The 27,176-nt window shown below is 57.9% G+C and overlaps 1 protein-coding gene across 1 annotated transcript in view; it reads right to left on the minus strand.

Annotated features, from left to right (window-relative positions):
- Positions 1 to 12,386: 12,386 nt before the first annotated feature.
- Positions 12,387 to 27,176, minus strand: part of PTPRN2 (protein tyrosine phosphatase receptor type N2) — a 385,188-nt gene continuing 370,398 nt past the window's right edge. The window contains exons 20-23 of the mRNA XM_037049518.1: positions 25,659 to 25,712; positions 23,390 to 23,454; positions 15,119 to 15,192; positions 12,387 to 13,756 (exon numbers count right to left, since the gene is read on the minus strand). Coding sequence (XP_036905413.1) covers positions 13,685 to 13,756; positions 15,119 to 15,192; positions 23,390 to 23,454; positions 25,659 to 25,712 — 265 coding nt within the window. The 3' untranslated portion in view covers positions 12,387 to 13,684. The remainder of the gene's footprint in view (positions 13,757 to 15,118; positions 15,193 to 23,389; positions 23,455 to 25,658; positions 25,713 to 27,176) is intronic.

Here is a 27,176-nt window from a genome sequence, read left to right on the forward strand (position 1 = left end):
AAACCTACAAACCCCAGGGTCTTGATACAAAACCAGCACCGAGGACTGACAGACCAGCCTGCGTGAGCAGGGTGTGTCTCACCATGCAGTCTCTCCAGTGGCCACCAGAGGGCGCGTCCACAAAAGAAACCAGGGCTGTGGTCTAGAGACCGGCTTCACCCCAACCTGCACATGGGAACACATGTGCACAGACATGCACACCCAGTGAACTAGTTTAACCGTGTTCAAGTCAGTCAGGCTAAAAATGATGTTCGGGGGGTGCCCAGAGCTTCTCCGTGGCCCCTTGGTGGAAGGCAGGCACTCGGTCTCGGGGACAGTGGGCGTTTGGCTTGCTCACCGCTGGCTGCCGGGCTCGGCGCCTCGTGGGTAGGGTCCACAGGGACACAGTGCTCCCCGGTGAAACGGGGCTCCCCCAAACGCGCAGACTTTCTGCGCTCACGTCTTGTCTTCAGTGACACCTGATGAACAGTGATTCAGAAAAGGGCTAATTCAGAAAAGTGAAATCTATTGTTAGTATTTCTAGCCCCTCCCAGCTGCAGTCACCCCATGATCACGGAGCCCTGCGTGGTCCCCGGTAAGTGTGACCGGCTGCACGTGGCAAGTCTGGCCTCCCCCGGCACACAGGGCCTCCCCCCGCCTCAGGGGGTCCCACCGCTGGGCGGCGGGAAGCTGCTCCTCCTGTGCTTCCTAGGACCTGGCCTTTCGTTCCCGAAGCCTGTGGGGTGTCACCCTCCCGGGGGGCCAACGGGGAGCCGTTTCTGCAGGTGCCACTCCAGGGCCTGGTGAGACAGGGTGGCCATGGTGTCTCCTTTTCCTTGTGTCTTCTCTCACTGGAATGTAAGGTGTCTCTTGCTCCTGACACTTCATAGTGTCAGAGAATGTGACCCCTGTACCCCCACTGTCCTTGACGTACAGCCAAGGGCTGTCGACACTGAAGCAGAAATCTCACGGGGGCAGAGGAAGGGAAATCAAGGAAGGCGAGGGTGAAGCCTGCCCTGCCCCGAAGCCTCGTTGGGGGCGGGGGCAGCTGTCCTTGCCTCATCCGGTTTGTGATTTAAAACGCAGGAGGGGGGCCCTGGCTGGTGTAGCTCAGTGGATTGAGTGCAGGACTGTGAAGCAGAGTATTGCAGTTCGATTCCCAGTCGGGGCACGTGCCTGGGTTGCAGGCCGGTTCCCAGCGGGGGACATACGAGAGGCAACCATACATTGATATTTCTCCCTCTGTCCTTCCCTTCCCTTCCCTTCTAAAAGATAAATAAATAAAATATTTAAAAAAAAATAAAACGCAGGAGGGGGCTCTCGCATGGGTGACACTCCTGCCACAGCTGCTTCCTCTGAATGGGACAGCTCCCAGTGGTCACCAGCTAGCCTGGGGACCCAGGTCCTTGGGCTCCTTCAGGTTGGGTTCCATTGTGATGCAAATCCAGTCTCAGCTGTGGTTGGAATTGAAAGGAGCCGCGAGGGACAGTGACATTAGGTGTCGGTTTGGGTTGGAAAGCCCACTCTGTTGGGGGGGCAGGACGGCCTGCTGGACACAGGGTCACTCAGGGCCCTGCCGTCTGGACTTAGGGCCTTGGAAATAAAAGCTCAGTTCTAGAAAGAAATTCACTTCTGAATGTGCTCTTAAATCTACTTTCTAGAAAATTTTGGTTTTGGTTCAAATTCGCTTGTGTTGGTCATATTGGTTCCAGATATACAATATAGGGACTCAACATTAAAAAATTTTTTTTGTCTGTTTTTAGAGAGAGGGGAAGGGAGGGAGAAAAGAAGAAACATTGGTCAGTTGCCTCTTGTGCACCCCCAACCTACAACCCAGGCCTGTGCCCTGACCAGGAATCTAACCAGCGACTTCACCTGGCAGAACAACGCCCAACCACGCCGCAGCGGTCAGGGCTCATCCGACGTCCTCACACCTCACATTTCCTGCGTCCCCTGAAGGGAACGGCCTGCAACCCAGGCATGTGCCCTGACTGGGAATCGAAGTACGATCCTCTGGTTTGCAGGCCCATGTTCAATCCACTGAGCTACACCAGCCAGGGCTGGTATTTGTTTTTATGAGTGTTTTTTTTTAATCCTCATCCAAGAATATGTCCCCTGGTTGAGAGAGACAGAGAGGGAGAATGAAGGAATGAATGAACGAATGACTAGTCACCTCTCCTATGCTGCCCGATGGTGGGGCGCTATTTACCCTGAAACCCGGGATGTGCCCTGGAGAATGGAACCCGTTCCAGCCAAGCCAGGCCCACACCCCCAGGGCTGTTTCTTTTGTTTCTAGATGAGTGGAGCAGGAAGCGTGCAGATGGACAGTGGAATGTTCCGCAGCCCCAAAGAGGGAAACCCTGCTTCCGCAACAACGCAGATGGACCCAGAGGGCCCGTGCCGGGTGCACTAGTCAGGCTGAGAAAGACAGGGCCGGTGGTCTGGGATGTGGAGTCTGGATACTGTGTTTCACTCTTTAGCTGCAGTGACAACATCTCAGTTAAAAATCCCGAGGAGGGTCTGTAAGATTGGTGTCAGGGAAGCCAGGTAACTGGTTTTGTTTCAGATCAGGCGGCCGACGGCGGAGTTCAGGGACTTGATTGTTACATAGTTGACGTGGTTTTCAAGGCAGCGCCTCCACTCAGACCAGCAGGTCGGCCCAGGGTTGATCCTGGTGTTGCGCCATAGCTTTGCCGGAAGTGATGTCATACTCTGCTAATCTGGGCTACAGTCATCACAGCCGGTTCAGACCAGTTGGGACCGATCAGGGAATGTCTCGAGTGTCAGCTCTTTAAGTGAAACTCTAAAATGTACGTTGTCACATTTCGGGAACAAGTGCCTCCTAAACTAAGGCCCCTGGAATGAAATGGGCGTGGCTCCACGGGACCCAATTTTATTGCGACTTCTAGGGACACAGGTTAGCCATCTAAAACTTTAAAATTTGGTAGGAATAACAATGTATCAGAGCTGCCACAGGAAGCCATGGCATGGGTTTACCCAGGAGTGCGGAGCAGCCGATTAGAACGCGGTGCTGCAGGCAGACAGCCCGGCCCGGAGCTCGCGGTGGGGAGCGCGTCGCCGGCGTCCCAGACGGCAGTCGGCTGCCTGCGGGTGGGAGCCGTTCGTGCAGGCGCGGTGACAAACTCGCCGCTTTTCCAAACGGGGTTTTGGACACAGCTCTCATGAGGCCGGAGACACTCTGAAATCACTCCCTAGTATAAAAATTTTTTATTTTGCTTTCGTTTCTTTTAGACTTTTTTTTCTTTGCAAAGTCTTGTGTGGAGGGCTGACTTTCAGTACAGTATCGCAGTGAGGGAGCCGCTCTACGCAGGAAACCGCGACTCAGAAGCAGGTCGCCTACGGGTGGTTCAGCGCCACGTTCCCCAGGAACGTGCGTCACTGCGTGTCGGGCGCGGAGCCTCCTTGCCGGCCGCAGCCTGGTTTGGAGTTCTGCACCCAAACGTGCGCAGAAAGTCAGCCCTGGCCGCGTGCTTGGGCGTCATCCGTTCCGCCAAAGGTCGCAGGTTCCCTCGTCAGGGCACATAAGAGAGCCCACCGGTCAATGTCTCTCTCTCCCATCGATGTCACTGTCTCTCCCTCCTCCTTCCTGTCCCCCAGAATCAGTAAACATCCTCGCGTGAGATTTAAAAAAGAGAACAAGCCCTGGCTGGTGTGGCTCGGTGGACCGAGCGCCGGCCTGCGAACCGAAGGGGGGTCAGTGCGATTCCCAGTCAGGGCACATGCCTGGGTTGCAGGTCCCCAGTAGGGGGCGTGCGAGAGGCAACCACACATGGATGTCTCTCTCCCTCTTTCCCTCTCTAAAAATAATTAAAATCTTTTTTAAAAGCATCGAAACACCTCCTGTCAAGGGAGCAAGGGCTGTTTGTCCGTGATTTCTGAGTCCAGAGCCCCAAACCGGCCTCCAGATGCACCCGTCGGCAGAGACGGCGCCTGGGGCCCCGGGCTCAGGGTGGTGGCTGCCCCCCAGGGGCCCTTGGCGAGAGTGAAGGCGCCCACCTGCCCTGCGTGTGCCCGTCCAGAGTGGCAGGTAGGCTTGTGGGGGCGGGGCGGGCCACGCAGGGAGGGCCTGTCCGGAGCTCTTCTTTGCAGGTTCTAAACGGGGGGGGGGGGGGGTACCGAGCCGATTCACACCGGCCCCTCCTGCAGCCGTCAGCCGCTGTCATTGCAAGTTACTCTGTGTTTTTCTAAATATTTTATTTTTTTAAGAAGACTTTATCTTTAGAGGGGAAGGGGAGAGAGAAACATCCATGTGTGGCTGCCTCTCGGGCGCCCCCTACTGGGGACCCGGCCCACAACCCAGGCCTGTGCCCTGACTGGGAATCAAACGGACGAACCTTTGGTTCGCAGGCCGGTGCTCAATTCACTGAGCCACACCAGCCGGGGGAAGTCATATTATTTTTATAAAAAATACTGCGAGTGAGAGAAAATGCCTTTTCACACTAGAACCTGGCGCTTTGCAGCGGCAGAAGCCCGAGCAGGCAGCCTGGGCTGTGCCGGCAACACGCAGTGGCTCCCTGGATTTCAGGGAAGGTTTACATGGCCCAGAGCCGTCGCCTGCGGTCGCCGCGTCCCCGTCCCCGCCCTGCCACAGTTCACAAAAAGCNCTGGGGACCCGGCCCACAACCCAGGCCTGTGCCCTGACTGGGAATCCAACCGACGAACCTTTGGTTCGCAGGCCGGTGCTCAATTCACTGAGCCACACCAGCCGGGGGGAAGTCATATTATTTTTATAAAAAATACTGCGAGTGAGAGAAAATGCCTTTTCACACTAGAACCTGGCGCTTTGCAGCGACAGAAGCCCGAGCAGGCAGCCTGGGCTGTGCCGGCAACACGCAGTGGCTCCCTGGATTTCAGGGAAGGTTTACATGGCCCAGAGCCGTCGCCTGCGGTCGCCGCGTCCCCGTCCCCGCCCTGCCACAGTTCACAAAAAGCCCGTGGAGACGCGGGACGCCCGGATTGGCCGCGCCGTTGCCAGGACTCGGTTGCCAGGCTGGCGCGGCCCGGCCCGCGGGACGTGCCATGAATTATGGATGCGGGGTTCTCTCCCGGCCGCCCGATCTGTGATGCAGATGAGAGCCGCCTCCCCCTTTCTTCTGGCTTCTTAAGGGAAAAAAGAAAGGAAGAAAAGAAAGAAAATCAGAGTTTTAAATCAGAAGCTGGCCTTTCCGGAGTCCCAGTGGCCGGGGCAGGGGGGCAGGGGCCCGGCCAGGGCCGTCGATTCTCATGCAAACAGGCGGCCAGAGGTCAGAGCGCCGTTTGTCCCCGAGGAGCCTGCGGCGTCTTCACTGGGCCGGGCCACCCGTCGGGGGCGCTCGTTTTCTGCGTGAGAGCAGAGGCAGAATGGGGGGCGGCGGGGGGGGGGCACGAGGCATTTTCCCAGTATCAGACCCCTCTCCCCTGGGCCTGCGGTGCCCCGCGGTCGGGGCGGAGGGTCCGAGGCCTGGGCTCCCCAACTGCCCCTCTCTGCAGGTGGGGTCCCGGCAGCACCCAGGGGTCGGGACCCGCGGGGCCCTCCCTGGTGGCCGCCCAAGCAGGAGGACGCAGCAGGGTCACAGAGGGCCGAGTTCCGGAATAACCCGCAGGCTGCCTCGTCAGTTTGTCTGTCTGTCTGTCCAGCCCTGTCCTGCGCAGCCGCCGGGTCGGCACCTGTGAGCCTCACGGACTCCGGTCCCCGCTCCCTGTCCCAGCGCTTCCCGAAAACAGTGCCGGGGCAACAGGGACACGGGGCGGGGCACAGCGGCTGCATGGGCACCAGGCCGCTGGCTCCGGGGCTCGGCCTCTCGCGCAGCAGAGCAGCGACCCCGAGGTGCGGCCGGGCCCAACGGCGGCCCCAGCAGGCCCTCTCACCCCCACGGAGAGACGGGGCTGGGACCCGCACGGAGGGGGCGAGAAAGAGCCTATTTCTGAGGGGCCGCGTCCTCGCCCTCGCCCCGGGCGGAGGTGAGAATTGGGTTTCTCACTCGGGCTCCGAGGGGGGTTTGTGGAGCGGTGGTGTCCCGTCGGACACAGGACAGGAGGGGAGGGGCGCGTGCGCCGAATGACCACGTCCTTCGGGAACACGCGTGCTCCTCTGAAGTCGGGTCCTTTCTGTTCACTGCGGGGACAGCTCAGGGCTTCGTCCTCAGCGTCCGGGGCTGCGTCACTGGGGGTCACCTTTTCTTCCCAGGGTCACGGCCGTGGCTTGGGATGTAAGTCCAGCAGACAGAAGAGCCCAGAGCCCACCTGCGCACCTGCCGGGCCACGTGCCGGGGGGGCGTCATTGGCTGCAGCTGGGAAACCCCAGTGACTGAAGCAAACGACGCAGGTGACTGTCTCCTTCTCCCCCGAGTCTTTGGCCGCTGTCCCCCCAACAGCAGAGGAGGCCTGGCCCCGCCCACACAGACATTGCCAGGGCTCTGCGGGTGACTAGGGGTGGAGTGACGAGGGGACGATCCCAGCGTGGGGGGAACGTGGGGTGTTGTCTTCTGGATCGTCCCACGTGGCCGTGGCTTGTAAGAAAATGACATCAAAAGTGTTTTGTGCCAAATAGTGTTTTCCTTGTGAAACGAGACCAAATTCACCCGAGACACTGGCCAGTCTGTGAAGATGACCATTCGGGCTAAAAGAGAAGGTGGCCAGTGCCGGCCGCCTGCAGACTCCCGGGGGGCGCTTCCATTCCTGAGCCCCCCGCCCTTCTGCCCTGCTGGACCCACCGAGAAGGGGACTCCAGGGGGGGGCGTGTCCGCCCCCCCCCTGCCCCATGGATCCCAGGCCTGTCCCCCCACCCCACCACATCCTCCTGGGAGTGTGGCCGCAGAGGGAAGGGCATTTGGGAGGCCTTGCCGGCCGGTGGTCCACCTGGCTTCCCCCCTGCCCCGAGATGCACAGCAGCACCTTCCACATCTTCACCCCACGAACCCCGTTTTCATTGGGAGGACTGCCCGGCCCGGGCAATCTTGGCTAATGTAATGATGATGTGCCTTGGTGTGCTCCTTCTTGGGTCCAACTTCTTTGGGACTCTCTGAGCTTCCTGGACTTCCTGGAAGTCTATTTCCTTTGCCAGATGGGGGAAGTTCTCCTTTATTATTTGTTCAAATAAGTTTCCACTCATGGCTGTTTCTTTCCCCCTTCTGGTACCCCTATAATCCGGATGTTGGGACGTTTAAAGATGTCCTGGAGGTTCCTAAGCCTCTCCTCATTTTTGTGAATTCTTGTTTCTTCTTTTCTGTTTGGTTGTTCCTTCCTTCTGATCCACTCCCTTGATTTTAGTCCCAGTTTTCTTTCCATCACCATTGGTTCCCTATGTATTTTCCTTCATTTCACTTAGTGTAGCCTTCATTTTTTCATCTAATTTGTGACCAGAATCAACCAGTTCTGTGAGCATCCTGATCACCAGTGTTTTTAACTGTGCATCTGATAGGCTGGCTATCTCTTGGTCGCTTAGAAGTATTGGCTCTGGGGCTTTGATTTGAGGCATCTTTGGCCTGTTACGTAGGAGGGGTGGAGCCCTCGGTGTTCACCAGGGCGGGCGACCCAGTCGCTGGGTTGTGACGCTGTACGTGGGGGCAGGGTCAGAGAGGGAGCAATGGCGCCTGCTCTGCTCTCTCTCGGATTTCGCTCTTCTCTGCCGCTTCCCGCAAGCAAACTGGGCCCTCCTGGTGCCGACTCCCAGGTGGGTGGGCTTGTGTACGGTCCAGGACCCTGTGAGTCTCTCCCATGAGCTCTGCTGTGAGGCTGGGAGCCTCTCCCGGCACCTTTTCAATCGGCGCTTCTAGGCTTCATTTCCCGTTGCTGGGGCCCCTTTGTGGCGCCATGTGTCTCACCGCCCGTTTTTTGCCCGGTTCATTTGCACGCATGTGTGTCCGGGTCAACCAGCTGCCTTGTGAGTCTCACTGGGACTGCTCGTTCCCTCCCCGTCACCGCGTCTGCCAACCACCGCCTCTTCCTGCCGCAACCCCTCTCCGCAGGCTGCCCACTCCGCCCCTCCTACCGGTCCGGATGAACGGTTCGTTGTGTTCGGACTTCGGTACAGTTCAATTTTCTGTCTGTTCTGGTTGTGTTTTTGTTTCTAAATCTTTGTTGTCCTTAAATTTGGTTGTGCGAGGAGGTAAAGTGTTTCCACCTACGCCTCCATCTTGGCCGGAAGTCCCTATTTATTGATTTCAAAGAAGGAAGAGTTATTGATGTGTTGTTGCACTTAGTGATGTGTTCGTTGGTTGATTATTTATTTATTTTTAGAGGAGAAGGGAGGGAGAGAGGGAGAGAAACATCAGTGTGTGGTTGCCTCTTGTGCGCCTCCTATTGGGGACCTGGTGTGCGGCCCAGGCACGGGCCCTGACTGGGAATCAAACTGGAGACACTTTGCAGGCCGGTGCTCTGTCCACTGAGTTACACCAGCCAGGGCCATTGGTTGATTCCAGTATGTGTCCTGACCAGAGACTGAACCCACCACCTTGGGTTGTAGGGAACGACGCTCCAACAAGTGGGGCCACCTGCCCGGGGCCCAATGGGGCTTAATGCTCAGCACTTCCTTTCCAGGTGGAGCGACACCCGGGGCCGGTGGGGAGGGCCCCTCGTCATTCACACAGAGAACACACCTGGAACGTGCAGTGTTCATGCGATGAAAACCTTAACGCAAAACCCCAAACAACCCTAAAACTTAAAAACAAAAATATCCATGAAAGCAAATAATGCATATAATCAGGAAATAAAATTTCCTGCAGGAAATAATCAGGACATATGCCGGAGGGCCCAGTAAGCGAGGGGAGACAGGCCGGGGCAGCCGGGGCTCCCCGTCCTGCCCACTCTCCTCCCCCGGGTGGTCACAACACCCCCCGCCCCCCAGCCTCCCCCCGCCCGCCAGGGGAGGTGGAACCCAGGAAGCATGCTGCAGAGGAGAACTGCACTGCCATGGTGGGTCCGTCTGTGGCTCTAGAAGACGTGCTCAGGGTCAGGACTGAGGACGGGACCCAATTTGTACACGGTCCCTGCAGCTGTGAGGAGGTTGAGATGAGGTCACACTGGATTGGGGCGGGGGTGTCTCTGTCCAGGGCCTGGGGTCCCTGTAGGAAGAGAGGCACCATGACACAGGGGAACCCCAGGGGGCAATGGATGGATGTGGAGACGGGGTGACACTGAGGGGTGCTGAGCGTACCTGAGGCTGGGCTGGGGGCAGGAAGGGCCGTCCCCAGGGCCACCTGCCTCCCACCTGCCTCTTCCCTGCTGCCGACTTTTTGTATCCCATGACAACCCCTTTGCCGGATTCTCACCCCCTCGCCCCTTTTGTGGCCCAGTTCTCTGCCTCATTGTTTTTTTTAAGATTTTATTTATTTATTTTTAGAGAAAGGGGAAGGGAAGGAGAAAGAGGAGGAGAGAAATGTCAATGTGTGGTTGCCTCTTGTGCGCCCTCTACTGGGGACCTGACCTGCAGCCCAGGCATGTGCCCTGACTGGGAATCGAACCTGGAACCCTCTGATTTTGGAAGGCCAGTGCTCAGTCCACTGAGCCACACCAGCCAGGGTATTGCTGCCTCACTTTAAAAAATATATATATTTTATTGATTATGTCATCACAGTGGTCTTATTCCCCTTCATTCCCCTCCCCCGTACACACCCCTCCTCCACCATCCCCCCCGTAGTTTATGTCCACGTGTCACAAGTTCTTTGGATTCTGTATTTCCCCTACTACTCTTGCCCTCCCCCCTGTTTTCTACCTATCATCTATGCTACTTATTCTCTGTACCTTCTCCCCCCTTCTCCTCCTCCCACTCCCCTGCTGCTCGCCCTCCATGTGATCCTCATTTCTATGGTTCCACTCCTGATCTAGCTGTCCTCTTGGGTTGCTTTTGTTTTAGGTGTGGTTGTTAATAACTGAGTTTGCTGTCCCTTCACTGTTCATATTTTTTGTCTTCTTCTTCTTAGATAAGTCCCTTTAACATTTCATATAATAAGGGCTTGGTGATGATGAACTCCTTGAATTTGACCTTATCTGAGAAGCACTTTATCTGTCCTTCCATTCTAAATGAAAGCTTTGCTGGATAAAGCAATCTTGGCTGTAGGTCTTTGGATTTCATGACTTGGAATACTTCTTTCCAGCCCCTTCTTGCCTGTAAGGTCTCTCTTGAGAAGTCCGCTGACAGTCTGATGGGAACTCCTTTGTTGGTGACTGTCCCCTTATCTCTTGCTGCTTCTAGGATTCTCTCCTTCATTTTAGTCTTGGCTAATGTAATTATGATGTGCCTTGGTGTGTTCCTCCTTGGGTCCAACTTCTTTGGGACTCTCTGAGCTTCCTGGACTTCCTGGAAGTCTATTTCCTTTGCCAGACTGGGGAAGTTCTCCTTTATTATTTGTTCAAATAGGTTTTCCACTCGTGGCTGTTTCTTTTCCCCTTCTGGTAATTCGGATAATTCTTAGCCCCTATAATTCGGATGTTGGAACGTTTAAAGATGCCCTGGAGGTTCCTAAGCCTCTCCTCATTTTTTAAACTCTTGTTTCTTTATTCTTTTCTGTTTGGATGTTTCTTTCTTCCTTCTGGTCCACTCTATTGATTTGAGGCCCCAGTTTCCTTTCCATCACTATTGGTTTCCTGTGCATTTCCCTTCATTTCAATCAGTTTAGACTTCCTATGTTCCTCTAATTTGTGACTATAATCAACCAGTTCTGTGAGCATCCTGATCACCAGTATTTTGAACTGTGCATCTGAAAAGTTGGCTATTTCTTGGTCACTTGGAAGTGTTGGCTCTGGGGCTTTGAGCTGTTCTTCCTGAGCCCTAACGTTCTGGTCTCTTCGCACCTGTTACGTATGAGGGGCGGAGCCCTAGGTGTTCACCAGGGCGGGGCAACTCAGTTGCTGGTTTGTGACGCTGTATGTGGGGGTGGGGTCAGAGACGGGCAGTGGCGGACCCCTCTGCCGCTTCTTGCCGCTGGAGCCTGTGCAGTCTGTCTCACTGCTCGCTCCTTCACCTGGTTTTCTGCCCGTGAATGTGTGACTGTGGATGGCCTGCTGCCCTGCACCCTCACTGGGTCTGCCCGTCGCAACCCCACGCCTGGGATCTGCCAAGTGGCGCCTGCACACCTGGGTCGGTCTGGCCGAGGTGTCCTGTGCAACCCCTCTCTGCCAATCGCTGGCTCCGCCCCTCTTAGGGGTCTGGCTGAGCTGTTCGCTGTTGTCGGACTTCCGTATAGTTCAATTTTCTTTGTTTCGGTTGCGTTTTTGTTACTAAAATTTTGTTGTCTTTTTTAATAAAGATTTTATTTATTTATCTTTAGAGGGGAAAGGAAGGAGAGAAGGAGAGAATTATCAATGTATGGTTGCCTCTCATGAGTCCCCTGCTGGGAACTGGCCTGCAACCCAGGCATGTGCCCTGACTGGGAATCGAACCTCGATCGTCTGGTTCGCAGGCCTGTGCTCAATCCACTGAGCTACACCAGCCAGGGCTAAAACTTTGTTGTCTTTAAACTTGGTTGTGCGAGGAGGCACAGTGTTTCCACCTACGCCTCCATCTTGGCTGGAAGTCCAGATTTTGCTGCCTCTTTTAAAACCACTCTCCGAGGCCTAATGGTCCGGGCAGGGGGACTGGTTATTGCTCACCAGAATCCCTGAGGCGCCCAGTTCGAGGTCGCGCCCCCAGACGGCAACGAGGAAACCACAAATTGGAGGAAGAACCGCCTTCGTGTTGGAACCTCCCCCGCCCAGGGCGTGGGAGCCGTCTCACTGAGAGCCAGTCTGGGCACAACCCCAATCCTACAGCCGTTCCTGGGGGTGGGGGTGGGGTGGGGGTCTCTAGGGGCACGTCGGCTGTGGTGGGCAGGGTGGTGGGAGGGGACAGCCCATGCCGCCAGGCCCTGCTACCCCAGTGGTTTCAGGAGGCAGAAGGGGACGAGGAAGGGCCCTGCAGATGGGAGGTTTGGGTGAGGGGACCGGCAGAAGAGGGAAGTGTGTTTGCAGGTTTCCGTGCCCCCAACGGGCACTGGGCGGAGTGGGGGGTGGGCACTGCGTAGCCCGGGCCAGCAGGGGGCGAAGCACTCAGGCGTTTTATTAGCAACATTGCTCACCCTCCGTCACTTCCAAGCACCCTTGTCCTCACCGATTTGCCCAATCCCCTTCCGCATCACACCCTGCAGCTCCGCTTCGGTGGAGGCCCAGCGAGTCAGCCTGGAGCAACGGATGGCCGTTTGTCACATCGAAGTTCCTCTCCCCCAAACGCCCACAACGCGTCACCTTCTCCTTGTGACCACACCCTGCTCTCCTTCTTGAGCCTTGCTGTCATGACGACAGTGCTCCCCACGACTGAGGGAGAAAGGGGACCCCTGCGGCGCCCCCCGGACACCGAGGCCCACGCCCGGGACATGCGCGGATGCCCAGGGTAGCCTGCTGCGCCCCCTTCCCCAAATAAAGAGCCCGGGTGCGAAGCAGACGTTTAATTGGCACAATGAAAGGCGTTTCTCTGTCTCGCACCGCAGGGTCTGTCCTGAGACCAGGACTCGCACCTGCGTGGCGAGTTCAGATGAGTTGGTTTCTACTAGTTACTCGGGTTCCAGGTGAGGAGAACAACGGGGGGTCTGGCTATAGTACAGTGGACACACACGACAGACCGCCAGAGACACAGCAGTGTTTTGACGTCCCTCCCCATTCAGCGGGCCACTGTCTGGCTCCTCCTGCTCGGCCAGCACCTCTGCTCAGAGAGAAGGGAGTGGGGTGCGGCCAGGAAGGGGGCCTGAGTGAACCCCAGGGCCGCCGCCTTGGAGCGGTCCTCCCGAGTGTGAAGAAATGAATGACTCTGTTTCTGGGAGGTGTGTGGGGGTCTGTCTGACATGTGTCCTTGTGGCAAGTGCTGACCACCTGTAGCTGCTCACACCTGGGTGAGTCAGACCAGGGCCTGGTCCCAGAGGAGGTGCCCCCACCCCCCGCCTGTGGCCACGATCTCAGGTAGGGGAAGGTGTGTGCCACGTGCATGTCCCTGGGGCGCCCAGTTTTTGGAGGGGGGCCTGGCACACCCCTGGGGGCCACAGTGCCTGTTCCTCCTTTTCCGCCTCAGCTGTCTGTCCCAAGTGGGGGCTCCCCACCACCTTGCCCGGATGACCTGCCTCTGCCTCCTGGGCTGGTTGGCTGCGCTCTGGGGTGGGAAAGTGTTTGACCCCTGGACGCTTCTGACCATCGGTGGGGGTGGGGCAGAGCTGCTGGCCCTGGGAGGGGCAGGTGTCAGCAGCCCGCACAGGAGGAGACTGGAGAGGCCAAGACATTTTTCTCATTATTTGTCCCAAAGCTGTGGAATGTCCCTCTGACACCTAAATAGGCCAGTGGGTTCTCTCGGGGATGACCCTTCCTAAAGACAAATGGCAGACATGTCCCTACGCCTAGGGGCCTCCAGGGGGCCCTTCCACGGGGCAATCCGACCCCAGGGCCAGGAGGAGGCACAGGCCACTCGGGGTAACACAGCATGGTGTGAAACTGTGAGTGTGAGTTCAGCTTTAGGGAAAGTGAAGTTCTTTTCAGGACAGAGAAAGCAGATGGGCTGCTGCCCCCGGACCTGGACGTTTCGGCACACCTCTCTTTCTCCTCATTTGGTTGGACGAAAATGCACATTTTTACTGCTAACTGTGGTGACTATGGGGGTCTGGGACCCTGGCAGGAGGCAGGCTCAGCGACAAGACAGAAGGGTGGCGTGTCCCCGAGGAGGGCGCCGGTGGCACGCGTGGCGCGGGGCTCACTGTGGGAGGGCCTTGAGGATGGCGTTCACCTCCTCAGCCACGGCCGTCAGCGCAAACTCGAACTGCTCCTGTGGGGACAAGCGAGGGGGGGCTGTGAGGGGCTGCGTGGAGACACCAGGCGGGGCCGGGGGGACCTGACCCTCCCAGGGCTCCCAGTGTGGCCGCGTCTCCCCCCAACAGAAAGCGGCTGCAGACAGACGCGGCAGAAGTGCAGGTGAGGGGCCCAACGGAGCACTGGCACCCAGCGACCCTGGTCCCTGCCCTGTGCTGGCATGAGCTGGGACACTATTGGTATTATTTCTTCCATTTTTGGTAGGTGCGAAATAATTGCAGAATAAAATGTGACATTTTAAAGTAAAAAAGCTTTTAGGGAACATGTGGGTCTTAGAATTCAACGTCATTCCCTATGGACCCCCTGAGCTGCCCTGACGGCACAGGCGAGGCACCTGTGGGGACTCGGGACGGAGGAGCCGCAGCCCTGGGCTCCCTGGTGGCGCTGCCCCCGCCCACCTGAGTGGGAGGGCAGGGCGGGAGCTCGAGGGTCGGGAAGACGGGCGAGGCTGGCTCGTCCGCTCCCCGCACAGGCCGACCCCGGCCAAGGACCGGACTCGGGTGTTTGAGGAGACGGCCGTCCGGGGCTGCTGCTCTCTCTCGGCAGAGTGTGGGGCCTGCCCTCCCTCCAGCTCTGACCCCGTGCTCTGCTGTTCATTTCCGCGCTAACCGCCCGACAGAGGTTCCCGCGGGGAACCGCCCCCACCTCGCGGGGGACACGGGCCTGGCACCAGCAGGCCCCGAGCAGCACCCAGAGGCAGCTGGCAGCCGGTGCCATGGGGCACTTTTTGTAGCGAAGTCCTAGCGTCTAAGCGGCCATTTTGCGGGACGTCCACTGAAGACGAGGTTTCTGAGGGGCAGCAGCAGCGCCGCCAAGGGCCAGCCGGCTGAGCCCGGGAGGACTCGGCGTCTGGGGACTGGGGGGCCATGCGGAGCAGGCGTGTGGGGGCTGCTGGGGACACGCGTGTTTCCGCTACGGCCATGATCTCCCCATTTCTAGTTCTACTTCCACCATGGCCATCGGTGGCCGTCTTACGCCGGACGACGCCACCTCAGCCTGTGCAGTGAGTGTGCCCGTGAGCTACGAGGGGTGCGCAGGGACCCTGGGACACTCTGATGGCCCCGGTCCGGGGGACCACCCAGCAGAGCTGTGGGTGTGGGCGCTGGGAATACTGGAGATTGGGTGGACTCCAGAATGTTCTTCTGCAAGGGGACGGGGAGCTCTGGCCGGGTGAGCTCCTCCGACTCTTCCATTACGCTGACACATTGGGGTTGCTGGGACCTTCCCAGGAGGGGCCAGGCGGTGGCGGGACAGTTACGCTGTCCCCACCCCGCTCCCAAGGCAACAGCCCCAGGGGTCCCAGGGGCCCAGGCAGTACCTTTGTCTGGACCATGCCGGGCCTCTGGTCCCTCAGGTGCTCCAGGGTGGCGGCGATGTCGATCTCTTTAGCGCCTGCAACACACGAACGGGGCTGCGCTTGGACCGAGGCCGCCTGCACGGCCGCTGCCCCTGCGCCCAGGCCTCTCTGGGCCGAGAGGTGGAGTGGCCACAGCTGTGCCCAGCGTCCCCACAGAGACACAGGCAGGGGCTGTGGTGGCCGGGAACCCAGTGCCTGCACTGAAACTTACTGGCAGCCGGCCACTGCCACCAGGAAATAAATTTGTGCGTGCAGGCATTTTAAAGAATATTTTCGATCGCAGTAAGTACCATACGGGCTTTGATTTTGATTACATAGGGTTTTTTTTCAACTTAGAGAAATGAAAAATTAGACCAGTTGTATTGATTAGATTGGCTTTGAAACGTAGCGTTCTCCGCCTTTGAAGCTGTTTGCTCTGAACGCTCCAGAAGGCCCACGCCCGGCACGTTCACGGCCACGGGTTTTTCCCAGGGGCCTGTCCTGTGCCAGCGACTTGGCAGCCTTGTCGCAAACCAGCACAGCCTTTTGGGGGTCCTTCTGCTAAATCTGCTGGGAGCCCAGGCTGGTCATTCACGAGGGCCCGTCTGCCTGGCGGTACTCGGCAGTAGGAGACGCAGCAGAAGCTTGGACCCCTTACTCGGCCCCAAACACATTTCGCATGAGGCCCGGCCCCTGTCACCATCGTGAGGAGAGGTGGCAACGCTCTCCCCAGCCTGGGCCAGACAGCCCGTGTCTGGTCACGTGGAGCAGGAGGCCACTCGTGTGAACCCAGCCAGACTGGGCACAGGGGCAAGTCCTTCAGGACATGGGCGGAGACCCCGGGGGGAGGCCCACTCACCCCCTTAGACACAGACTCAGGAGAATGAGCTTGAAGTTGCTATGGTCACATGACCTTCAAGCCCCAAGTTCAAGGACTTGAGTGGAACTGAGCCGCTGCCGTGGACACAAAGGCAGGAAGGGGTGGGGGTCCCAGGAGAAGTACCTGCAAACCCAGCACTGCCTCTGCCGAAGGGGAGGGCCGGCCAGGGGACCACCACTGAGCTGAACCCAGTGGGCGGCCTGCCTGAGCCCCTGACCTCCCAGTCCCCACATGCTGGTCCCTGGGTGGGGACGATGGTGTGCGCGCCCCCCGTCTGTGAGGATAGCACTGGGCCTGTCGTGAGCTCCTAGGGGACCCCAGGGAACACAGGCCGTGGGGGTGGGGACACCGTGAGCCCACCCATCTGACACCAGGAGAGGAGGTTCCCCCTCGGACACCCCGGGGGCTCAGCGGGGACTCCTGCGGCCAGCAGGTGGGTGCGGCTGAGGCCCAGGGCTTCCTCGCCAGCTCTTCCGTGGGTGTTAACAGTTTTTGGAAGTTGACCAGGACACAGGGAGTATAATTTGGTTTCAAAGGGAGCCTGTACATTTAATTTTTTAAATCCTCACCTGAGGACATGTTTATTGATTTTTAAAAAGATTTTATGTATTTATCTTTAGAGGGGAAGGGAAGGAGAGAAACATCAATGTAAGGTTGCTTCTCATGCGTCCCCTACTGGGAACTGGCCTGCAACCCACGAGTGTGCCCTGACTGGGAATCCAACTGTGATCCTTTGCTTCACAGGCCCACGCTCAATCCACTGAGCTACACCAGCCAGGCATGTTTGTTGATTTTTGTAGGTGCCCTGACCAGGGATCAACCTGGCAACGTTGGGGACAATGCTCTAACCAACTGAGCCACCCTGCCAGGGCAGGAGTGTGTGCATTTAAAATGGTCAGAAACAGACCCAGCTGGTATGGCTTAATGGACCCACTGAGTGCTGGCCTGCGAACCAAAGGGTCACCAGTTCGATTCCCGGTCAGGACACATGCCTGGGTTGTGGACCAGGTCCCCAGTGGGGGCATGTGAGAGGCAACCACAGACTGACGGTTCTCTCCCTCTCTCCCTTCCCCCTTTCCCCTCTCTAAAAGCAAATAAATAAAATCTTTAAAAAAAAAGTCAGAAATGGTGGACAAGCTACCACCAAACAGAAAAGGCGAATGGAGCCCCACAGGCCCCCCGCCCCCTCTGCCCCCTCCCCCCCGCCGAGCGCTGCAGGCTGGGAATCGGCCTCCTGGTGTGCCCGCAGCCACCCGGCACTCGGGCCCACGACCGGGGACAGTGCAGCCTGAACCAGCCCGAACCTGCCTTACAGACACTGATGCCGACACAGAGCGAGTGGTGGCTTGACAAAGGCATGTGCTTCCCGCCGCGTGGACAGGTCTGTCCCTGAGCTGCTGGCTGCCACCTGCCGGGAAGCACGAACAATGCCACAGGCAGACACCAGGGGCCCTGCTGCCTTTTGCGTCCGGCCTGAGGCCACATGGACACAGGGCAGGAGGGTCCTTGCAGGGTCCAGTGAGGTGACCTGAGGTCATTTCACGATCCACAGGGTGTGGCAGCTGCTTGGCTGGCAGTTCCGTGTTTTCGGGAGGAGAACACGGAGACGGGCCCCATCCCGCCCCGGCCAGGGCCCGTGGGCAGCTGCTCAGCGGCGCCGCGGACACGAATCCCAGGGGGTGTCGTGTGGGGTGAGCGCTCTGACCCCGCAGCTCCCCTCCAAGGGAACATGGAGGCGCGTGTGGGAAGGACGCTGGCTGGAGAAGAACCTCTCTTTCTTCAGGTTCCTTGGGGCATTTTCTTTCGTCCCTGAAACTGGTTTTAAAGCCCACCCCGGCAGTGCACGGCAGCCAGCCCTCTGGTTGGCACCAGGAGTCCGCACGGCGACTGCGGACAGGTCCCTGCACTGTGGGTTGTCCTCGGCTGAGATGCTGAGAAGAAAGCCTCTTCTGGATTCCACCCCAGCAAGTTGCCCCCGGGCTCATCTGTGAGCCGTGTGGGCACCGGGAAGGAGGGGGCCTGCCTGGGTTTTCCCTGGATGAAGCATTTAAAATACCAAAGAATGTGGGAGTCGTTCCTCGGAACTTTGGCCCCAAACCCAAACTAAACGGCGGAAGAAATCAAACTGGTGCCTTGAAAATGTGCAGCTCAGGCCCTGGCTGGTGTGGCTCAGAGGCCTAGGAACCAAAGGGTTGCTGGTTTGATTCCCAGTCAGAGCACAGGCTTGGGTTGCAGGCCTAGTGCCCAGTAGGGGGCATGTGAGAGGCAACCACACACTGATGTTTCTCTCCCTTTCTCCACCTCCTTCCCCCTCTCTGAAAGTAAATAAATAAAATCTTTTAAAAAACCCCATGGAATTAATTTCCAGCCAAGGTGGAGGCATAGGTAGAAACCCTTCACTTCTTTGCACAACCCAAAGGAGGATAACAACCAATCTAAAATCAGTAAACAACCAGAAGTGTCAGAAAATCACACGCACGACACTCCAACAACAAAGGAATTAAAGAAACAGTCAACCAGACCAACCAGACTGGGGCGCTGAGACAAAGCAATGTGGCCCAAATGAAAGAGCAGCAAAACTCCAGAAAGAGGTAAGCGGTGAGGAGGCAGCTGACCTATGTGATGGAGAGTTCAAAGTTTTGGTCATCAAAATGCTCACAGAACTGAGCATTTGAAATGAAAGAACAAATGAAGACTCCCCAAAGTGAAATAAAGCAAAATATTCAGGGAACCAACAGAGAAAGGAAGGAAACCAGGACTCAAATCAACTATTTGGAACAAAAGGAAGAAATAAATATCCAATTGGAACAGAATAAAGAAACAAGAATTCAAAAAAATGAGGAGAGGCTCAGTAAACTACAGGACGACTTTAAACGTTTCACTATCCAAATCATGGGGGTGCCGGAAGGGGAAGAGGAAGAACAAGAAATGGAAAAGTTATCTCAACAAATAAGAACTTCTCCAGTTTGGCCAAGGAAATAGACTTCCAGGAAGTCCAGGAAGCTGAGAGAGTCCCAAAGAAGTTGGACCCAAGGAGGAACACACCAAGGCACATCATAAGTACAAGTATTGCGGTTCGATTCCCAGTCAGGGCACATGCCTGGGTTTCAGGCCAGGTCCCAGCAAGGGACACACGAGAGGCAACCACACATTGATATTTCTCTCCTTTTCTCCTTCCCTTCCCCTCTAAAGATAAATAAAATCTTTAAAAAAGTAAGTACATTAGAGGAGAGAATTATAGAGGAAAATGGGAAGAACTCACATGAACAAGTATAAAGGACGCACAGACAATAACTGAGGTGGGGGGAGGAGATGGGAGGGAGGTGGGGAGCACTGGGGGGGGCAGGGCTGGGAATACAAGAAAGAAAACTACTTGAACAAGAGTGAAATAAAAATTAAAAAAAATAAGTACATTAGCTGCGATTAAAGATAAAGAGAAAATCTTAAAAGCAGCACAAGAAAAGGAGATAGTTACCTACAAAGGAGTTCCCATTAGTCTGTCAGCAGATTTCTCAAAAGAAACCTTGCAGGCAAGAAGGGGCTGGAAAGAAGTATTCCAAGTCATGAAAGGCAAGGACCCACATCCAAGATTGCTCTATCCAGCAAAGCTTTCATTTAGAATGGAAGGGCAGATAAAGTGCTTCCAGATAAGGTCAAGTTAAAAGAGTTCATCATCACCAAGCCCTTATTCTATGAAATGTTAAAGGGACTTACCTAAGAAAAAGCTAAAAAATACGAATAAAATGACAACAAACTCACGACTATCAACGACAGAACCTAAAACAAACACAAAAACAAAAACTAAGCAAACAACTAGAACAGGAACAGAACCACAGAAATGGAGGTCACATGGAGGGTGCTTAGTGGGGAGGGGGAGGGGCAAGGTACAGGTTAGCAGCAGCATAAAGGGGGGGGGGGGNGAAGGGGGGGGGGGGGGGGGGAGGCTGAGGCCGGTACAGGAAACAGAGAACTCTAGGTATTTGTGTGCACAACCCAGGGACATGAACTAAGGGGGAGAATGCTGGAGGGTTAGGGGTGCAGGGAGTTAAGGGGGATAAAGCGATAAATTGGACAACTGTACCAGCGTATGTAATCGATAGAATATACCTAAAACACCATGGACTTCATGACCATACGACCCAGTCATCCCACTCTGCACCCAGAACAAAGGGAGGTGGAGACCCACAGACACCTCCGCGAGGCCGCAGCCGCCGGGGGCGAACACACCGGGCCCACTGACAGGTGGACGGATTAACCAAACGCAAATGCGTCCATCCGCCTGAGGGAATGGGATTCGGCCTTTAAAGAGGAGAAAAACCCCTCACAGGCTGTGCCGAGGGCGAACCTGGAGGATGCCTGCTGAGGGAAACGAGCCAGACGCCAAGGACAAAGCCTGCAGGACCCAACCCTAGGCGGGACTGGGGTTATGGGGTCACAGACGGTGTGGGTGGAGGAGGTGGGTGTCCTGTAAACAACAAAGGGATGCTGGCGGAGGGGGCGGAACAGGTCAGCCGGCTGAGGTGGGATGGGGACCCGGACTCCACCACCTCCAGGCTCCCCACCACACCCCCAGGGTCGCATCACCCTCAGCAACGGAGCTTAAAGGGCACCTCCGGGCACACCTGCGGGCACCTCAGTTGAGTCACAGGTGACTCACACCACCGAGGGGAACTCCAGCCCCCCCTGACTGCCAATACCAGAAACCGGCTCCCCAGCACACGGAGCTTTCGGTGCCTGCTGGGGGAACTCAATACCATCCATTCCTAAAATAAAACAAATGAAAAACCTGTGGTGAGAAACACAAAGCAACACCCTGCTTAGAGATGCCGCGGAGACAAGGCCGGGCCTGCCGCAGAGGCAGAGTCGCTGCCTTTCCGAGAAGGGAGGGGGGATGCTCCCGTAACACCCCACCCGCGTAGCGCAACCAAGAAAAGCCCACCAGGGACGCTCTGACCGCGAGCCCGCGCGACCCGCCGGTGAGCTGCATTAGCCGTCCACTTGCTCATAATGGGACTTGAGTCATCCCTGGGGTATTTCTCAGAGGCCCTGGAGTAGCCCCAAGTCCCTAATCTCCAGAGGCCCTGTGAATGGGGGCCTGGCCCTCCGCCCACCGTACTCAGAAGGGGCCCTGACCGGCTGGGCGCACGAGGGCTTTGCAGAGGCCTCCTTCTGTCCGCGTGCAATTCCCTCCTCTTCAGAAAAGGAAGCGGGAAGAAAGGGCTGGGCTCCGGGCCTTTGATCGCTGGCTGAGCTCGGGGCTGCGGCCGGCCTCCAGGCTCTCGGGCCAGACAAAGGCGCGGGGCCACCGCGGGCGGGCGCGCCTGAGCCGGAACAAAACCCCCGGCGGCGGCAGCTCGCTCAGGCGGCCTGGGAAAGGCCCCCTCGTTGCGGAGGGGCCGCCCTGCCCTTTGATCTGTCCCGGGGCTGCGGTTGCCCCGGGTCAGGGGATTTGACACCGCAGGCCCGGCAGAGGGGAGCGGGTCAGGGACAGGATGGGGTGACGGATCCCAGGCAGGGCCAGAGGACTGCCCTCTCGTGCCAGTTCTGTGGGGCTGGGCCCGCGCAGCAGGACACCGGCCCACACTCCTGGTGGAGTCTGGCGAGGCGGGCTCCGGGCCAGCCAACCCGACCTGCCGTGAGGACACTGCGCCGCAGGTGTAGCCCCTACAACTCCGGTTCCCTCCCCCGACAGATTAAACGCCCCCGAGGTGGACCCGCAAACACGGAGACTGCGTCCGCCGCGCCTGCCATCTCCCTCTGCAGCTGCTTTGGGAGAAGGCAGATTGCGAGGGCGAGGCAGACGGAGGGGGCCGGGGGGAGGGTAAGGGAGGAAACACATGTCCCATGGGGGCCCCGAAGCCCCGTTCTGCAGATTCCCAAGGACAAGGTGAATTTGCCGGGACACAGAGGCCTTCCCAGCAACACAGTCAGGGCTAAGCTGTGATCTAAAAACAAACTGTGTGAAAAGCCAGGGCAGAGGGTTTCCGTTGTGCTGGCTGTTTCTCTCTTTGCTCATGGCCAGCACGGAGCTGTCAGGGCCTTGCAGTCATGTCTGCTGGAGGAAAGCCCCTCCGTGCTCCCCAGAGGTGGCTGGGGGCAGCCGGGACGCCCCGCAGGAGCTCCTGGCCGCAGGGCTTTGGGTGACTCACGAAGACTCCCCAGTCCTTACGTTTGAAACAACAGCCTATGGTTTTGTCTTCACCCATCTGTATTTTTGGGCTGAGGATGGGCCCAAAGATACAGATGTCTATTTACTTTTTATTATTTTTAAAAATATTTTATTTCCTTATTTTTAGAGAGGGGAGAAGGAAGGGAGAAAGAGAGGAAACATTAATCAGTTGCCTCTTGTGTGCCCCCCACTGGGGACCTGGCCCACAGCCCAGGCACATGCCCTCACTGGGAATCGAACTGGTGACCTTTTGGTTTACAGGCTGGCCCTCAACCCACTGAGCCACACCAGCCAGGGCCTATTTTTTTTTTTTTAACTGGAGAGAAACGGAGTATGGAAACGGCCTGTCTTGGGGTTGCTGATCTGTGGGGGAAGCTGTGCTGAGATCAGCACGGTGATCAGAATTGGGGTGGAGGACGCTGCCTGGGGTGTGGGAGACACCGAGGGTGGAGGTGTGTGTGCTGAGACTGACCACTTTGCTCACTGTGAGCAAAGGAGGAGGAGGAGGAGGGCCACGGTCCCCTCATCTCCGCGTCTCTGTCCCAAGCCACATGGGATGTGGACGGTGACACAAGAACACGGTGTCTCCCAGGCACGATTGGGAAGCCCTGGGTCATGGGATCTGCAGGAGCTCCCCCAGCCTGGGCGCCGGGTCCCTCTGCTCCCTGAGGCCCGGGGTCACCCGAGTGAGAGCCGCTGGCCCCTTTCCCACGGGATCATGAGCACCCAGCCCCTGGGGAGATGCTTGCGGTGGGTTCAGGGGACAAGTAGGGGGCCCACGGCCTCACTGACAGATGGACACAGGGGTGCAGAATGTCACAGGGGATAAGGTGGCCTAAGTGTGACAGCTTTGCCACCAGAGGCCTTAGGTGAGTGAGTCTAGGATGCACCTGGCAGCATGGTTATAACAGACAAGGTTCACCCGAAATGCGACCAGGAGGCTAGGAGCTGCCCATCCTTTGCACGGACGCTGCTCAGTGCGTCCACCCTGGGGTGAGCCTGGTGCTGACACCAGTGGCGAACACTGGGAACAAAGAGGGGACCTCGGGTGTCATGGTGCTGGCTGCCAAGGGCTCTCACAGGACTCAAGAGGAAGGACAACAGCAGCTGATTCTCCCAAGGCCCCTGCCAGCGCGGCCCCAGGTTGCCGTAGCAACGCCACCCCCAGCTCGGAGCCATCACCCAGCGGCGCGCGAGCTCTTACCTTTGGCCATCTTGTTGAGAACCATGTCGATCAGGATGTAGGTGCCGCTCCTGCCCGCGCCGTCGCTGCCAACAGAAGGGGAGAGGTGAGAAGGCCGCAGGCGCCGCTCGCCCCACGCGGCCGCGCCCACGACGGCTTGCTGCCTCCTGAGTCTGGGGGGGCTCGTGCCGGGGCACGGCTGTGCGGGGGAGAGATGGGGAGAGGGTGGGGGAGGGGGGAGAGAAGGACAAAGGGGAGGAAGAAAAGAGGAAGGAGAGGAGAGTGGAGAGAGGAGGAAGAGGAGGAGGAGGAGGAGGAGGGACCGGCAGAGCTCCGCCCCCACCCCCAGCGGCGAGGACCAGCCAGTGTGGCTGCCTAGGTTTGTTCCTTTTGTTCCCCTTTGACCAAAAAGGCGGTAAACTTTGTCCCAAAAGGACGAAACCAGGAACGCCGGGCCGTGCAGAGCGGACGGCATTGGCGTGCGCTGCACCCACACCGCGCCATCGCGGCGCAGCAGACGCCGGGCGTCCACGTGCGGGGCGGGGCGTCGCCCCGACGCCCGGAGGCGCAGGCGCGTCCGGCTCTCGGCAGGGGGCGCTCACACCCGTCTGCCCCGTGGCGCCTCGTTTCCCCGCCCTGCACCCGCGCTGCGCTTGGCCACCTGGACCCGCGCTGCTGTCACGTGTTGAGCGGGACCTCGGCAGCCGCACGTGGCAGGAAATGAGGGTTATTTCTGGGGACACGCAGCCCCAGCGTCTGCTTTTCTGTGCGGACGTGTGAGAGCATCCCTGTCCCCACGGCTGTGCCCCTGAGGGGTGTTCGTCACCTGCGCAGGGCCGGTCTCGCCCGCGAGCAGCTGCAAACGGGGGGGGGGGGGGGGGGGGGGGGGGGTGTTTGCATCCACTCTCCCTCCCGACTTGAAGGAGGAAACACCAGCCGCCCTGCGAGACCTGGGGGCTTAGGGGCTGCTCTCCGTCTCGGGTTTGGGGGGGTGGCCGGTGACCCTGAGAAGCCACCGGTGAGCCTGGAGGTGGCGCTTTTACGGTCAAGACTCACTGTGTTCAGGTTTCACGTGTTTTCTCAAACAGACGGTGAGGAAGCTGCACGGGGGTGGGGGGGGCTCGTCCGCACCGTGGCCCCAGCCCGACCCGTGCTCGGGGCGGGGGACGTGCGGAGCGCGGTTCCTCCCCAATCCCCCGAGTGACTCGGGGCCTTGCCTGTCGCTGGGTGTGCGCACTGCTTTTCCACATGCACTTCACACGGACATTCCAGGGGCGGCCACAGAACCTTCCGAGGAACCGCTCGCTGCCTGTCTCGGGCACTTGGGGTGGAATGGGGACCGCTCCAGACTCTAAGGAAACCAGGCCATCTCCACTCTCTCCCTCTTCTCATGGGTACAGTCGGACAGGCAGACACAGACACACACACGCACAGAATCATGGAGGTACGAGGCACACAGACATGTGCACAGGTGTACCATGGCGCGCACACACACTCTCTTCTTGACTGAACCGAGGGGCTCCGGGTTGGACCTTTGGAGACACGTCCCCTGGCCAGGAAGGAGCGTTCTGCGGGAGGGCTCCAGGACATGGAAGAGGTTCTTTGCCAAAACGGGGCGAGCCCGGGCCTCGGAGCCTCCCGGAGCGAGTCTCCGGGGGCGGCTCTGCCGGGGCTGGTGTGGGGCGGCCCAGGGGGCCCTCCACTCAGAACCCGCCCCACGCCTTTCCCACCGCCTGCGCCGGGTGCCGGGCCTCTGCTGGGTGTGCTGGTGGCCGAGACAGTGCAGAGGCTGGAAAACACCGTTCCCAAGCGCCTGTGCGCCAGCCCCACGTGGGGGGTGGGGTGGGCATTGAGGAGAGACGGGGCGGCGGGTGTAAGCGTCTGGGAGCGGCGCTAGGGCCCGGGGAGGTGGCTCGTCGGGGAGAAGAGAGGCCAGGGGTGGCATGTGCGGTGGAGGGACATGAGGACACCACCTCCTGGGGAATTCGGTTGGAGGGGTGTCCACCCCCCTGGCGTCCCCAGGCCACACTGCAAGAAGAAGGGCTGTCCCGGGCCACACATTCGATACACAGACACTGACAAAAACTGAGGAGCGAAAAAAGGTTTGAAGTAATTTACGATTTTGGGTCGGGCTGCATGTGGCCCAAGGGCCACGGGTTGGACGCCCCTGGTGGCACCGGGTGGGTGTCAGTCACCATCAAAGCCACTAGAAAGGGCAGCTCGCGCCCGAGTGGCGGTTTGTTTGCCGAGGTGGCGCACACTTGTTAATCGCGCGGAAAGTTGTACTTGCCTGCAGTGAACAATTATTGGACAAGAGCGGCCCTTGTAGCACTTGCTTACTTTTCTGAAACAGAAAGAGACACAGAAATCACTGCCGCGCCCCGGGCCCCTGCCGTGCCACCCAAACCGCCGACAAGCCGAGGCGGACGCCGCTGCCACAACTGGGCAGTGGCCTGTTTTGACAAAGAAAACTCAAAAATGACACACGCAGGTTCAGAGGTTTCTTTCCCTTTTCAGTGTTAGGTTATGACATGGAGCTTTAAAAACGGTTCTTACACGTTCACGGCTCGTTTCCCTTTGCGAGTATGAACTCGAGGCCTTCGGTCCACGGGCCACCAGTGCCGCGTGTCCCCTGGGTCCCCTCCTCTGGTTTCTACAGGTCATTTTACCCTTTTGGGGGTGTGATGTGAGTGTCTGGGGTCTGCACTGAATTTTTTGAGTTTCGCAATGTGTGCTCCAAATTTCTTACAACCTAGACACCACGTGGGAAAGCAATATTACTATTTTGCCTCCCAGCGGCATCTCACGGTGTGTGGGTTCGGGAAGGACACCTAACTTCTGGAGAAACCCCCATTGCCTTCACGACAAGTCTCCCCATTTCCATAAATCTGGGGGCGTGGCAGCCAACCTCATGGTGCAGATTTTACATCGGAATTTATGAAAATTAACAATAAGCAGAGGTCCAGGTTTTGGAACCACTCCAAACAGAGGCGGACTTGGAATTCAAGTGCCCAATCCAACATTCTTTACGTCAGTGAAACAAGGAAACCTGTTTATAAAGTGCATGTAAGTGGCCAGTAAAACAGTTCTGAGGGAGAAAAACGAAGGGCAACTCTGGTCCTCGGGAGGGAGCCTGTGGCGGGGTGTGTGTCTGGGGTGTGCTGTCTGAACCTGGGCCATGGAAGACGTGAGGCCAAAGGTGAAGAAGAGTGATGGGCCAGACCACTCTTGTCCCTCGTCCCCAAAACAGGAAGATGTCACGTTTCTGTGCAAAGCCTTGCATGCCCAGCACGGAACAATGAGAGTTAAATCCAGTCACTTGGCTGCTCAGGTAGAAACCATGCGAGCTGAGAGGGTTGGGTGGAGGGGCGGGCGGGTGCCTCGGTGGGGTGTTTTCCTGCTCCCTGTAAGCAGTGAATGGACCGGGCTTCTCAGTCCCCGAACAGGCAAGCTGCACCCCACACAGGCCACGTGCCCAGCCGCTTGCCTTGGAAAGCACACGGCACTGAAGGCTTGTGGACCACCCAGAGATGGCTCAACACTGAGGAGACCCAGGGGTGTGGGTCAGCAAGCTGCATGGGGCCCCCTGCGGCCATGTCACCAACTCTTCTGCAGCCTGTCCTTGCCTTTGGTGCATGACTGTGAGGTCACTTTCAGGGTGAATGGTGGGGCAGATCAAGGGGACTCATTTAAGTCAACGGCACATGTGAGCTGGATGCCTTGAAATTCTTGGTCCTTTGGGAGGAAAGCAGGTTAGAAAACAGAACCACTTGCTTCTCCTAACACTTCCCCTTCTTGCCCTGGCTGG

This window comes from Sturnira hondurensis, unplaced genomic scaffold, assembly GCF_014824575.4.
Source record: "Sturnira hondurensis isolate 20B ecotype Veracruz unplaced genomic scaffold, ASM1482457v3 Scaffold0006496, whole genome shotgun sequence".
Taxonomy (NCBI): Eukaryota; Metazoa; Chordata; class Mammalia; order Chiroptera; family Phyllostomidae; genus Sturnira; species Sturnira hondurensis.